We start from the raw sequence: 15,860 nt of genomic DNA, 5'->3' as shown, positions 1-15,860 counted from the left end.
GAAGAATAAATAGATGTGAAAAAATCAAATAAATTAGTTCCGATTTGCCTAATTTAGCTGCTAGGGTAATATTTTTAGGTAATTAATTTATCAGTCCAGCATTAGGCTTATTTTATTGATCTTTCCCGTAAGCGACCACTTTGTCGTGCACCAAGGGTGGTCGCTTACGAGAGAGTTGACTGTACAGTCGAATCTCCCTTTTCGACCACCTCTCGTAAGCGACCACCTCTCATTAGCGACTACTTTTCCAAAATACCAAAAGTTTTCAAGTCAAATCACTATAGAAGGAACCTCTCGTAGGCGACCACCTCTCGTAAGCGACCACTTTTAGAGATCATTGTTTAAAATTTTCAATTGTTTTTAACCTCCCGTAGGCGAACACTTGACACACAATCTGCTGTTTCTCTCACGGGCAGAAATTGCAAAATGTGTTGCTTTAACATATTGGCCCACATCATTACAGCGGACGCCGTTTTGAAATCTCACAGCCGGAGCTACCGTAAGTATCTCCCGAAATAGCTTAGCATTGAAACAATTGATAAAATACACATGCACTATAGAGTACACTGAAATAAACTTTAATCAGGTTGAATCCCTTGTAGGAAAGAAACTCTCTTATCTTGTAAATAGCACGCTATACATGCGTGACCGGTGATGACTCTCTCAACCTTGTATTAGTCAACAGCGAGTCAACAGAAAAATTGTGGCGATAAAGAACGACAACTGGATTATGCATGTAACAAACAAACAAACGCGAAAGTTGTGGGTGGATGTTTTAAGCTTGAAACTTAACATTGTAAAAATGCCGTTTACTGTTTGCTCCTAAATCAGGCAGTCTAAAGAAAAGTTATTACTTTGAGTTTCGATAAGCACTGGCAAAAGGGTTTTGTCTCCGCAATTACCATATGCAAATTACCCGAAATTTAGACCCGCTGTGGTCTGACCTCTGGCAAGCGACCACCTCCCGTAAGCGACCACATATCCTTGACATTATAGGTGGTCGCTTACGAGAGGTTCGACTGTATCATGTCGCTGTCGCAATAAGTTAAATGAGAAAAGCAAAACTTTCCTTCACAGGTACATGGCCAAACAATGTTAAAAAGTACAGCATGAAGGCCAACGCCTTCAGGATAGTTGTGATAGTTGATAGTGTCAGGATAGTTATATACCTGTGATTTGACTGGTAGCCAACGTAAAAAATCGTTATGTTGACACCTGTTCCGGAAAAAGTCCATATTCCATATCTATTCGTCAAAAACCAAACCAAACGACTACTTAAACGAGCTCTCTTTATTATTTTGCTTAGTATTAATCACTGCCACACAACCTTGTAAAACGTTTTCTGTCTTTCTTCTCCTCTATTTATAATTAGTTCTCCTTTTTTTTCTTCTTCTTTTTTTTATCTTACCAAATATTGTAATGTAATTTTACAGGGCATACAATTAGCTAACTATATTATGCCCTTCTCCACTCCTTTTGTACTGTAATCTGATATACTAATAAGATCGTGTGGAGTAAATAAAAAATACAAATGCAAATAAGCCAACGACATTTTTCAATAAGCTTTTATTGCTTCGCTCATAACTAAAGAACGCTAACTAAGCAAAAGCTAATCAGCGGGGAAAATTAATAACGAACTTAATTATTACTTGAGAGTCATTTCAAAGCTGCGGACTGTACATAGCTAAGTAAACAGCTTTAAAAGACTAGTATTAGTATTAGAAGTCAAATGAAATACACCTTTAAAATGCAGTTAAGGACAGCATCTCCTTTAGTTATTGCGCATACGTTCTGCGCATCTGGAGATCGTTCTCCTAATCCAAACGTATTTTTTGCGCGGTTTATTATGTGGAAAGTTAAATAAGCATTAATTAAGCTTCAATTTGGGAAAAAAGTGCCATACATTGTTTTGTATTTTAAGGCTTTTTAGCATTATTGTTCCTTACGTATCTTTGAAAATGCTCGGTTACTCAGTAATTAATAGAAAAAGAAAATTGGAGTCCAATTTTCTTTTTTCGATTTCAACGTCCCTTGCTAAGATCTGCTTTTCACGCACAGTCATAAACCGCGCAAAATACGTTTCTATTAGGAGGCACGTGCAACGTTACAGGGCTATCTACTAGCGACCAATTTTCCAACACTTTTTGTAGGCAAATCACCAAATGTAAGTACTGCTGATTTTCAACCACCTCTCCTACGCCTCCCCAGCTCGTTTATTGGCGGAATCTACGTTTGGTCGCTTCGATATATCTTAAAAAGTAAAAAAAAAAAAGCAATGACATGATTTTGTATATAATTGAACGCACGTTTTTTAGCACGTAAATAATTATACATCTTATTATTCTATAGTACTATTGCTTATTTTATACCTCGACCCCACAAGCTTTGAGCTTTAAAATTTATCGAGTAAAATTAAAGGCCAATTATCTATCTATATAAAAAAAACTTGTTATCATGGTCCAATAGGCTCCTTTCAAAATATTAAAATTCAACTTGACATCGACGTCCAGAGGACACAAACAGCAGAAACGAATAAACATGATTATTCAGTTTCCATTGTTTGTGTCCTCCTGGCATCATTGTCAAGCTGAATTTTAATATATCGAAAGGAGTTTATTGGACCAATAATAGCACTTTATTCTCAGCGTTCTCTCTCTCACATACTCTTGAGATTGGGCACCGACAATCTCGACCTGTTGATGAATGTTCTGAAGAGAAAAAAAGGGAGGGTTTGGGTAGGAAAAAAATCAAACACAGGACGAAACTTGAAGATTGGCGAAAGAGAGAACGCCAAAACAAGGAATACTGTGAGCTGCGTTTGATACTACTAACAACACTTCGCTAGATCGACAGAATGGCATTGTTCATTTTTATGTGTGAGAGGTGAGACGGCTGAGAATAGCTCCGACCCTGCATCAAGGACACACAACTCTTTGTAGACTATCTTCTCTGGAAGTGTTAGATTAGACAACAACTGAAACAGTGAAAACTGTAGTTTTCTTACTAAATTTTACTTCATAACATGAAGAAATGAATTCTTAGGTATTCGGACGAGTTTAAATTCTTATGTATAGGTGGATTGCATTGCCGCCATGTTGGTGGTAAAACAAAAGAAAATTTGCTCACAGTTTGCATAAAAATGGAAGTTAACTCTAAGAGGAGAAAAATCTTATTGTTCCTGTACACCAACATGGCCGCCATGACGTAATGTACAATCAACCTTTTCGAAGAGATGAAAAAAAAAGGTTCAGCGATTATAAAACTCGCCACCTAAAATGTAATATTCTGAGAGAAAACTACTTACACGAGCTTAATAAACTACTGCCAGTAATACACATTAATAATCTAACCAAGTTTAGTCAATTTTAGACTAACCCATCTTGGCTATAACTGTCATAACTTGTTTTGAAATGTAAATCTAACTACTGCAGAATAATTAAAAATACTAGTGATACAATGAAATAGAACTGAAAATAGAAATACGTTCGTTGATTATAAGAATCTGCATGTACCTATAAGGTATAAACTGCTAACAGCTAGTTAAAGAACATATTACTCCTAAAAACTATTTACACGAGCTACAAAGACATGCTATTCTAGCTCCATTTAGGGCATTAAGCTAGCTTTAGTCTACCTCATTATTTTTAATCGCTTTGGCTACAGTTACATAACCATACATACATACATACATACATACATACATACATACATACATACATACATACATACATACATACATACATACAGACAGACAGACAGACAGACACACACACACACACACACACACGCACGCACGCACGTACGCACGCACGCACGCACGCACGCACATACATACATACATACATACCTACATACATCCATGCATGCATACATGCATGCATACATACATACATACATACATACATACATACATACATACATACATACATACATACATGTATAAACTTTATGTACGTATGTTGCCTTCAAATGTCCTAAATCTATATCAGATAAACATTCCGTTCAATGACTATCGATATCATCGACTGACTAAAAATAATTCATAGACTATCAACATTGCTACCTAAAAAATACTGTATTTGTATGAGTTACAGATATAAACTACTGAAAATTATGGTTTCTATTAACTATTTGCAAAAATTTGGAAACAATGTTGCGCATGCACAATTCACGAGTTAAGAACTACTGGAAACTACTTCAAAATAATTGATAGACTATAAAAATTGCTACCTAAAAATATAAACCACTGAAAATTGTCATTGAAACATTCATATTGGTAAAAATATTGGAAGAAATGATTTAAGAGACTCACATGCCCCTTGATATGCAATTATAACGTTTACTGCTTCACTTCTTGAATAATCGCTTCCATATTTGGCCTCTGCACAGGGTCCGTCTGCAGGCACCTCCGTACCAGTCTTCTAAACACACGGTTCGTCACAGCAAGTACTTGTTCTTCGCGTCTGTCAGGATCTGGCTGTTCCCGGATACACATTTCGCAGAGAAGGACACCGAAGCTGTAAACATCAACCTAGAAAAACAGAGATAAAACACTTACTTTTGAGTTTCGCACTACCAATACTCTTGTCGTCAATTTCTAAGATAACTGAACTTTTATCAGACGCTCGCCACGTCGGCTCTGCATGGAATCTCTTTACGGTGGCCAATTCATCCTATCAATCAATTTTGCTCATAAAACCAAACATGTTTTCTTCCCCCTTGAAGGTCTTGAAAAAAGTTGTTGACCTGCGCTACTTATCGCCGTCTTCACCAGTGACGTTACCTCCATTGTTACCTGGGTTTCAGAGGTTATTCTTTTTCGTGAGAGAGATAACCGCGGCGAAGTTATTTGCTTATTTTTTCAGACAACGGACCCCTGGAGCCAGGGTGCGCCATCGTAAGCCAACACCAGTAAACGCGGAGCATACAAAAGACACTTGTGTAAAATGATCATGGTCTCACGGCTGAGGTTAACTGGAAATCTGGGACAAATTTTTTACGTATATTATACTCGTATAAATTCTTGTGTTACTGTAGAGTTTTAGTCACGATGGAATAAAACAGATTCCATTTTGCCGTGGTTCCAATCAGTTGTAGTTCACAGCGGACGCCAAAATGTTGTAAGATCATTCAGTCAGTCAGCGGCTCACTCTCTTACCACCGTCCGGTATGTGTGCCCATTTTTTCTTCTGATCACATTTTGACGCCACGTGTGATCTAGATCTGAACAGACGCACGGCAACTCGCAATGCCTTCGAAAGCGTAAAAACCAGATGTTCAAAGCCCGATTAATCTAATCCTGGGTTAACATGAACTATAACTCAAGTTTAATCACTAATCAACAGTGATTTTCCAAAAGATTTTTGTTTTCAGTTTTGAATTAGACTTTTCTATAACATTAACTTAAAAGTCTTAAAATGAGCTTTTAAAAGCGTGTTTAACGAGCGACCTGAAAAACCTCGGTTAAATTTTAATCCTGGATTAACATTAATCGGCTTTCGAACAACCGGGCCCAGTAATTTTGTGTACCAAGATAAAACATGTATTTAAAATTTGATGGGCCGACACAGGAAGGTAATCTAGGCATGATACAACGGACGCAAAAGCTTAAAACGGGCATTCTAAGTTAAGGATAATGTATCAGTCATTTCCATCAAAGCCCATTCCCGGATGCACCAGTTTTTTTGAAAAACGCCAAATGCCCCACGGTGGGATAAAAGAGTTGTTCAAATGTTCAGGATACAACTAAAAATTAAATGATTTCTTAGTTTCTAGGCATACCTTCATTCTTAACAAAACTAATCAAGGCAAAAGTAAGTCTAAAGTAAGTTTGACGTCGCTGTATTGCTCCGGCCAACCGTTCGTTCTGTGGATTTACCGTCCAAGTTAATCACAAATTTATTGTCTTTGCGATGAATTTGTCATTGGAAGGTAAATATAATCAGAGTAATTCCCGGGCCCCGGGATTGTCAACATACACGAATTACACTCCTTTAAACGAAAAATAAAAAAAAATCTAGAAAACTTGAAATCACAGAAACGGCTTCTGTTCTTCTGTTGTGAAATAGAAGTTTTGACTGATCACCTCGGCAGAAAACTAAATTAGCATTGTGGTCTTCTCAGGTGTTTAGCAGGCATTGGCCAGTGAAACGGCATCCGGGATTTTTTATATCAGTTCTCGAAACAAATTAAAGACGATTTGAAGGTTGACGATGGATTTGTGCCCGCTACATTCTGCTTTTGAGCTTATAAATTCAAATTAGAGCAAAAATTTAAAATGTCCGACAAGGTTTTAGAAGCAAATGCCAGCTACATATCTTGCAAACACCGAACGTTTCATAGGGTCGGTTATAGTTATGCAAGTAATTCCTGCATATAAGCCACAGTCAATCTGTTCTTGTTGTGGGTACGGTTTTTGACTTAACACTTTTCGCCGTTTCAAACGAAATAGTTTGTTTACTAACTGAGCGATTACGGGCCTTTGTGTGTACTGCGGTCAAAAAGGTTTAGCGTAACCTTAAATAAAGTTACCTACATAAGATTTGGCCTAATCAGTGACTATCGGCTTAAACAATCTTGGAACACTGCAACCATTCTCCAATGACCTTCAAGAGTCTTGTAAGAACTGCTTAATATTTCAGCGCATAAATAAATAAATAAATTTATTGCTCCCATTTCGAAATCACTGGTGATCCTTGCAATCTGATTGGCTCTCAACAGCGCGATTTATTCACTAATCGCACCATTTTTTGCTCTAAATCACTTCCTTTTTTTAGCCAATCAAAATGAAAATGAAATAATAATAACCAATTAAATTTCATGGCCTAGCTGCACCAACCAATCAGGTTGCAGAAAAATATAGGGCAAAAAAAATCATTTGTGGGAAACTTTGCAATTTCTGCTGTCCAAATACTCCCTTTTCTAGATAAAAATGGATGAATTCAATATTGACAAACAAACTATGTGATTTCAAAATGGGTAAAGTGGTAATTGAACTGAGTGGAGTGCAATTTTGTTCTGAAATCACACTTGTCATTTCAAATCGAACTCGCGCTGTGCGCTCGTTCGATTTTGAAATCATGCATATGATTTCAGACCAAATTGCACTCCACTCAGTTCAATTACCATTATAAATAAATAAATAAATAAATAAATAAATAAATAAATAAATAAATAAATAAATAAATAAATAAATAAATAAATAAATATTACTAACCATGGCCGTTTGACTTGAAGAAATTGCTTCAGGCGCGCTGTAAATCGGATTTCCAGGAGCCACTGTCATGGTCGGCTGCACAAACTTAGCAGTGCCGTAATCTGACACTTTGCCTCTCCACTGGTCACCCTGTCGCCATAGCAACACATTAGCACTGCTGACATCTCGGTGAATAATAGGAGAGGGTTTCTTTTGGTGAAGGTAGTTAAGTGCCAGGGTTACGTCCAAAGAAATGACACTGATTTCTGTTTCAGAAAGTCCACGCTGCTCTAACAAAGCTCGTAAACTTGTTTCCATGAGCTCGGTGACAAACAAAGGGACTTCCTCATCATTTGTAGCTCCAATGAATTGCAACAAGCAAGGATGGCGGCATCTTGAAGCAATGTTCATTTCTCTCTCAAACAAACCTCTGTTATAAGGAGACAGAATCAACTGATGTATCTGTTTCACCGCTACTCTACAGCCGCAGTATGTTCCCTCGTTAACGATTGCCCAACCTCCCCTCCCAAGGCACTTGGCTGTCACTTGAATTTGATGGCGTGAAATAACCCAGTCCCATGTTTCTTGGCGACGCTGTTGGCTCAATGTTTGCTGAGCTGCTGCAAGGCTCAGGTCTAGTTCATTCAACTCCTGTTCTTTTACCCTCAGCTGCTCATGTAAGCTGGCTTCTCTCAACTCTCTCTCTTGCAATTGTCCTTCACAGCTTCTCAACTGCTGTTCCATCTCTATCAGTTGTCTATGAGAGTTTTCCTGTGTTCGTTCCTTTTCTCTAAGCTGCTCATGTAAGTTGGCTTCTCTTAAGTCTCTCTCCTGAAATTGTTCTTGGCAATTTGCCAGCCGCTGCTCCATCTCTCTCAATTGCTGTTCCATCTCTGTCCGTTGTCTTTGAGAATTTTCTTGCGTTCGTTCCTTTTCTCTAAGCTGCTGATGTAAGCTGACTTCTCTCAAGTCTTTCCCGTGCAGTTGTTCTTGGCAATTTGTCAGCCGCTGCTCCATCTCCCTCAACTGCTGTTCTATCTCTGTCAGTTGTCTTTGAGAGTTTTCCTGTGTTCGTTCCTTTTCTCTCAGCTGCTCATATAAGTAGGCTTCTCTCAAGTCTTTCTCGTGCAGTTGCTCTTGGTAATTTGCCAGCCGCTGCTCCATCTCCCTCAACTGCTGTTCTATCTCTGTCAGTTGTCTTTGAGAGTTTTCCTGTGTTCGCTCTTTTTCTCTCAGCTGCTCATGTAAGTTGGCTTCTCTTAAGTCTCTCTCTTGAAATTGTTCTTGGCAATTTGCCAGCCTCTGCTCCATCTCTCTCAACTGTTGTTCTATCTCTGTCCGTTGTCTTTGAGCGTTTTCTTGTTGTCCTTCCTTTTCTCTAAGCTGCTGATGTAAGTTGGCATCTCTCAAGTCTCTCTCGTGAAAATATTCTTGGAAATTTGCCAGCAGCTGCTCCATCTCTCTCAACTGCTGTTCCATCTCTGTCAGTTGTGTTTGAGAGTTTTCTTGTTGTCGTTCCTTTTCTCTCAGCTGTTCGTGTAAGTTGGTTTCTCTCAAGTCTTTCTCTTGCAATTGTCCTTCACAGCTTCTCAATTGCTGTTCCATCTCTGTCCGTTGTCTTTGTAAGTTTTCTTGTTGTCGTTCTTTTTCTCTCAGCTGCTGATGTAAGTTGGTTTCTCTCAAGTCTCTCTCTTGCACTTGTTCTCGGCAATTTGCCAGCTGCTGCTCCATCTCCCTCAACTGCTGTTCCATCTCTGTCAGTTCTCTTTGTGAGTTTTCTTGGGTCCGTTCCTTTTCTCTCAGCTGCTCATGTAAGTTGGTTTCTCTCAAGTCTTTCTCGTGCAGTTGTTCTTGGTAATTTGCCAACAGCTGCTCCATCTCCCTCAACTGCTGTTCCATCTCTGTCAGTTGTCTCAGCTGCTGTTGTAAGCTAACTTCTCTCAACTCTTTCTCTAGCAATTGTCCTTCAAAGCTTGTCAACTGCTGCTCCATCTCTGTCAGCTGTCCTTGAGAGTTTTCTCGTGTTCGTTCCTTTTCTCTCAGCTGCTCATGTAAGCTGGCTTCTCTCAAGTCTTTCTCTTGCAATTGTCCTTCACAGCTTCGCAATTGCTGTTCCATTTCTGCCAGTTGTCTTTGAGAGGTTTCTTGCTGTCTTTCCTTTTCTCTCAGCTGCTCATGTAAGTTGGTTTCTCTCAAGTCTTTCTCGTGCAGTTGGTCTTGGTAATTTATCAGCCGCTGCTCCATCTCCCTCAACTGCTTTTCCATCTCTGTCAGTTGTCTTTGAGAGTTTTCTTGTGTTCGTTCCTTTTCTCTCAGCTGCTCATGTAAGCTGGCTTCTCTCAAGTCTTTCTCTTGCACTTGTCCTTCACAGCTTCTCAACTGCTGTTCCATCTCTGTACGTTGTCTTTGTAAGTTTTCTTGTGTTCGTTCCTTTTCTCTCAGCTGCTCATGTAAGTTGGCCTCTCTCAAGTCTATCTCCTGTAATCGTGTTTGGTAATTTGTCAGCTGCTGCTCCATCTTCCTGAGCTGCTGTTGCATCATGTCCAACTGTCTTGCTAAGTTTTCTTTTTCTTCATCTTCTTCTCGAATTTGTGCCTCACAGTTTACCAACTGCTGTTCCATCTCTGTTACTTGTATTTCAGAGTTTTCTTGTTCTTGTTCTTTTTCTCTTAATTGCTCATATACGCTGGCCTCTCTCAAGTCTCTCTCCTGCACTTGTTCTTGGTAATTTGTCAGCCGATGCTCCATCTCCCCTAACTGCTGTTGCATCACGTCCAACTGTTTTGCTAAGTTTGCCCTTTCTTCAGCTTCTTCTCGAATTTTTCCTTCACAGCTTGTCAATTGCTGTTCAATCTCTGCCCGTTGTCTTTGTAAATTTTCTTGTTGTCGTTCTTTTTCTCTCAGTTGCTCATGTAAGCTGGCCTCTCTCAGGTCTGTCTCATCCAACTGTCCTTGGCAATTTGTCACCTCCATTTCCGTCCCCTTTAACTGTTCTTCAAAATTCTCTTTTTGTTTGTCTTTTTCCCACAGCTGCAGATTTACCTCCGTTCTTGGGAAGGCAACTAAAATTAAAAGGGAGAGAAAACACAAAGAGAACGAGAGTTAATTCATTTTTCCCCTCATGAAATTTTCAAAATGGGAATCAGTGAAATGTTTCCAATGGAAGTGAAGAAGAAGGTGACCCCAAACATTCACGCCTGAAGTATAATCTGAAAGGTATCTAATGCCCCATTCACACCAAGGCTTAAATACGTTTAATAGCTGTTTAGTTAAACACAGTTTAAAATTGTTTCCTTAATAAAAGCTGCTTTCGGATTTTTGTCGACTACAGATTTAGCACAAATGAAAGCATAACTTAAAGTTTACTTGAATCCTATGTTAAAGCCAATGGTTCAGCTCTCTGTAACCAATTTTCACTTTTTTAACCTGATTTAATTAAACATGTTTTGTTGGTGTGAATTGGCCTTACATCAGCACGGGACTAGGGTGAAAATGAGAAGGAGCAAGTATTCTGAAAATTATAAAAGAACAGATAAAGGAAGATTAAAAAAGATTGTTCAGGTTTTGCCCTAACGTGTCTACAATGTTTCCTTGTTTGTTCAGATTATCGCTATGCCATTCCGAACAAGTAATAGCATAGGATGAATAAATGGATATGGAACGCCAACACTGTCATATGTCTTTCGATGTATTTTATGTGCAGACGTCACGTCATTATGTGCAGTTCTTTTGCGTTTATATCGAGGCATTCTCCCTTTATGTGTGGTTTATACACAAATATATTACCTGCAAACTTCGTTATATGCACTCTACTTCCCATTATATCATGTGCTTTCTTTGATATATACACTGCAAGTGTCAGTATGTGCAGTCAAAACTTCGTTATATGTTTGGTGCATTGTCTTGTTATTTGACCTTTAACGCAGTATTGATTACCGATAGAAAGATTATGAGCTGTGGATGTTCGCTATGGAGCAGACGTCACGTCATTAGGCCTCATTATGTGCAGTTCTTTTGCGTTTACATCGAGGCATTCTCCTTTTATGTGTGGTGTATACACAAACATATTACCTGCAAACTTCGTTATATGCACTCTACTTCCCATTATATCCTGTGTTTTCTTTGATATATACAGTGCAAGTGTCAGTATGTGCAGTCAAAACTTCGTTATACGGTGTATGTTCGCTGTGCAGCAAACTTTATGATGATATACCCACAATGTGTCGCGAGAATCGTAGAACCCAAGCCTCCTCGTTACGCGTCGCCATTTTGATTCTGTGTTCTCGTGAAGAAGCCAGGTTTCCACCATGGCCAGTTCTATGTCATCCGTGTTGAAGAAAGTGAATCTTGGAGATTTGGCAGAGAAATTTTGGCGGGAAAAAATAACACCCGATCTTGTTTGTAAGCTGTCAGTACAAGAGCTGGAAAGCCTGGGAGTAACCTCTCGAAGGGATATCATGGCTATACGAATCGAGTGTGCAACGTTTGGAGGAGAGGCACTGAGAAAGGTCCAAGCAAATTGTGGAGCACTATCATTCTCCATTCCTAAGTGTGTGCTTGAGAATCTGTTAGGGGAAGATTTCTATGGCGCGTTTTTAGTGTCAAAATTCAAACTATCAATTCAAACACTCAATCCTTCAATTCAAACATTCGATCCTGCAATTCAAACATTCCATCCTTCAATTCAAATGTGCAATTGTTCGGTTCAAACTTTCGATCCTTCAATACAAACATTCAATCCTTCAATGCAAATATGGAATGGGTCGATTCAAACATTCCATCATTCAAACCAAATATGGAATTGTTTGTTTCAAACATTCGATTCTTCAATCCAAGCACCCTTTTCTTCAATCCAGAAATGCCATTCTTCAAGTTAAACATGCATTCCTTGTATTGCCTGGCCTATCATTCAGTTCAAGCATGCATTTTGTCAATTCAAACATGCCATTTTTCAATTCAAACATTTGATCATTCGATCCAAACGTGCATTCCTTCAATGAAATCCTGAAACTCAAACACTACACCATAAATTCCGCGTTCAATTTCGATAGAAAATGCTGAAATCCTGCTGTTGAAACATTCTGCACTTTAATTTTACGATATGAAATCCAGATTATAAATTCCAACATAGTCTCACAATGTAGTTGTGCAGTGGCTCGACTCAAACATTCACTTTGGCGATTCAAACATTCAGCTCAACAGTCCAAACTTCCAGTTCCTCTCCAGTAGTCTGGAACCGAGGGGACTCTGTAAAACGAGGATACGGACGGGCGGATGGCGGACGGCGGATGGAGCTTTTTAAAGAAAGAAAAGAAAGAAGAAGAAGAAGAAGAAAGGATGTTGATACGGTTAAATTTATTAGTTAATTGTCACCTTCTAAGAAATGCTAGCTTTGGCTATTTATTTTATTTTTTTTTTATCTGTTTTTTTAATTTGAATTAATTTTTTAGGTTATTGTCAGTCAAACAGCGAAAACGCTACGGAATGTTTCTTCTCGTTTTTCAACCAAATCAGTCTGAGTTTGCAGTGGAACTCCGTACATTAATACGACACACCTTCTGGCAAAACGACACGTTCTGATTAACGGGTAAAGTACTGTATGAGCTCTTGTTAGGCATTATAGATTGGAAGTCATGGTTATTGTTTGAACAGACAGATCGATACAAGTTATTAAAAAATTATTTTAAGATGTCCAAAGATTACCCTGTGTAGGATTTTTGAACGTGTCATTTTCTTCTCTTTAAATTTGTACACAAGCGAAGTTTTTCTTGCAATATGGGGACTTTGTTTGATCGGGTTTTGCGTCGTTTCGGTTTTGATATTCATTGCGGATTTTGACGGGTTTTTCTCTTTTTTGAACATTCAGATTTTTTTACCTGACAGAAAAACATGTTTTTTTCGGTCAGTTTCTGGTTTTCCCCCAGTTGCCTCGGCGGCGGCCTTCAATCCCCAGTCAGGTCAGGGGTCGTCTTCTCCGTGAACTTGGTACAGTCGAACTTCGATTATCCGGATTCGTTGGGACTTGAATAAAATGTCCGGATAATTGGAGTCCGGATAATCGAAAATATGAATATTAATGAGACAGGAATGTAAAGGAATGAAATGAAGGAAACAATTTAATTGTGAATCGATTTAACGTTGTCTAACCAACCGGTTGATGCTTTGCAGTTTTCGCGATCGGCCGACTCCGCGTCCAACTGCGCTGAGAAATGTTTCGCTTTTCTCCTGAAGAAGTGGACCTGAAATTGGTGTTCCACTGCTGAATAAACCAGGCGTACAGGGCTTTATCCAATTGCTCTGACACGTTCGCAAATCTGACGCAGGGAAATCTTTGGACATCTTATAATAATTTTTTAATAACTTCTATCGATCTGTCTGTTCGAACAATAACCACGATTTCCAATCTATAATGCCTAACAAGAGCTCGTACAGTACTTTACCCGTTAATCAGATTATCCTGTAAATGTTCATGAATGTGAACGTGCTGTTTTGCCGGATGGTGTGTCGTATTAATGTACGGAGTTCCACTGCAAACTCAGACTGATTTGGTTGAAAAACGAGAAGAAACATTCCGTAGCGTTTTCGCTGTTTGACTGACAATAGCATAAAAAATTAATTCAAATTAAAAAAACAGATAAAAAAAAAAAAATAGCCAAAGCTAGCATTTCTTAGAAGGTGACAATTAACTAATAAATTTAACCGTATCAACATCCTTTCTTCTTCTTCTTCTTCTTTCTTTTCTTTCTTTAAAAAGCTCCATCCGCCGTCCGCCATCCGCCCGTCCGTATCCTCGTTTTACAGAGTCCCCTCGGTTCCAGACTACTGGAGAGGAACTGGAAGTTCGGACTGTTGAGCTGAATGTTTGAATCGCCAAAGTGAATGTTTGAGTCGAGCCACTGCACAACTACATTGTGAGACTATGTTGGAATTTATAATCTGGATTTCATATCGTAAAATTAAAGTGCAGAATGTTTCAACTGCAGGATTTCAGCATTTTCTATCGAAATTGAACGCGGAATTTATGGTGTAGTGTTTGAGTTTCAGGATTTCATTGAAGGAATGCACGTTTGGATCGAATGATCAAATGTTTGAATTGAAAAATGGCATGTTTGAATTGACAAAATGCATGCTTGAACTGAATGATAGGCCAGGCAATACAAGGAATGCATGTTTAACTTGAAGAATGGCATTTCTGGATTGAAGAAAAGGGTGCTTGGATTGAAGAATCGAATGTTTGAAACAAACAATTCCATATTTGGTTTGAATGATGGAATGTTTGAATCGACCCATTCCATAATTGCATTCAAGGATGGAATGTTTGTATCGAAGGATCGAAAGTTTAAACCGAACAATTGCACATTTGAATTGAAGGATGGAATGTTTGAATTGCAGGATCGAATGTTTGAATTGAAGGATTGAATGTTAATTTGAATTGATAGTTTGAATTTTGACACTAAAAACGCGCCATAGAAACCTTCCCCTAACAGATTCACAAGTACACACTTAGGAATGGAGAATGATGGTGCTCCACAATTTGCTTGGACCTTTCTCAGTGCCTCTCCTCCAAACGTTGCACACTCGATTCGTATAGCCATGATATCCCTTCGAGAGGTTACTCCCAGGCTTTCCAGCTCTTGTACTGACAGCTTACAAACAAGATCGGGTGTTATTTTTTCCCGCCAAAATTTCTCTGCCAAATCTCCAAGATTCACTTTCTTCAACACGGATGACATAGAACTGGCCATGGTGGAAACCTGGCTTCTTCACGAGAACACAGAATCAAAATGGCGACGCGTAACGAGGAGGCTTGGGTTCTACGATTCTCGCGACACATTGTGGGTATATCATCATAAAGTTTGCTGCAGAGCGAACATACACCGTATAACGAAGTTTTGACTGCACATACTGACACTTGCACTGTATATATCAAGGAAAGCGCAGGATATAATGGGAAGTAGGGTGCGTATAACGAAGTTTTGACTGCACATACTAACACTTGCACTGTATATATCAAAGAAAACACAGGATATAATGGGAAGTAGAGTGCGTATAACGAAGTTTGCAGGTAATATGTTTGTGTATACACCACACATAAAAGGAGAATGCCTCGATGTAAACGCAAAAGAACTGCACATAATGACGTGACGTCTGCTCCATAGCGAACATCCACAGCTCATAATCTTTCTATCGGTAATCAATACTGCGTTAAAGGTCAAATAACAAGACAATGCACCAAACATATAACGAAGTTTTGACTGCACATACTGACACTTGCAGTGTATATATCAAAGAAAGCACATGATATAATGGGAAGTGGAGTGCATATAACGAAATTTGCAGGTAATATATTTGTGTATAAACCACACATAAAGGGAGAATGCCTCGATATAAACGCAAAAGAACTGCACATAATGACGTGACGTCTGCACATAAAACACATCGAAAGACATATGACAGTGTTGGCGTCCCATAAATGGACGCAACAAAAAGTTGCTACGTTATAAATACAGTAGAAGTATGGCCGGGACCACGGTTTCCAGATTTTTGCGGTGGAATCTCATTAATTTGCTGTGGAATAAATAAATATACGCAGAATAAGAGATTTGTTAAACAATTGAACCATAAAACGTTGCGATAAAATTGAAAAGTTTAAAACCATCTTGGT

At 38.8% G+C, this 15,860-nt stretch overlaps 1 protein-coding gene across 6 annotated transcripts in view; it reads right to left on the bottom strand.

Moving 5' to 3' along the window:
* Window positions 1-1,549: 1,549 nt before the first annotated feature.
* The window catches only part of LOC146469209 (uncharacterized), a 36,281-nt gene continuing 21,970 nt past the window's right edge, over window positions 1,550-15,860 (bottom strand). For 2 of the 6 annotated variants that reach the window (XR_014867271.1, XR_014867273.1), the window contains 3 exons: window positions 7,217-10,257; window positions 3,916-4,531; window positions 1,550-3,657 (listed from right to left, as the gene is read on the bottom strand). Coding sequence is in view for 2 of the 6 variants with exons in the window: in XM_085123590.1 (XP_084979716.1) it covers window positions 4,340-4,531; window positions 7,217-10,257 (3,233 nt within the window). In the remaining 4 variants the exon portion in view is untranslated. Of the gene's footprint in view, window positions 3,658-3,867; window positions 4,532-7,216; window positions 10,258-15,860 lie in introns of those variants that run through there. The other 4 variants (XR_014867272.1, XR_014867274.1, XM_085123590.1 and 1 more) reach the window with 4 other exon arrangements.

This window comes from Pavona decussata, unplaced genomic scaffold, assembly GCF_977016875.1.
Source record: "Pavona decussata unplaced genomic scaffold, jaPavDecu1.1 SCAFFOLD_126, whole genome shotgun sequence".
Lineage (NCBI taxonomy): Eukaryota > Metazoa > Cnidaria > Anthozoa > Scleractinia > Agariciidae > Pavona > Pavona decussata.
Note: the sequence above shows the minus strand (reverse complement) of the source record. Positions and strands in the feature narration are given on the sequence as shown.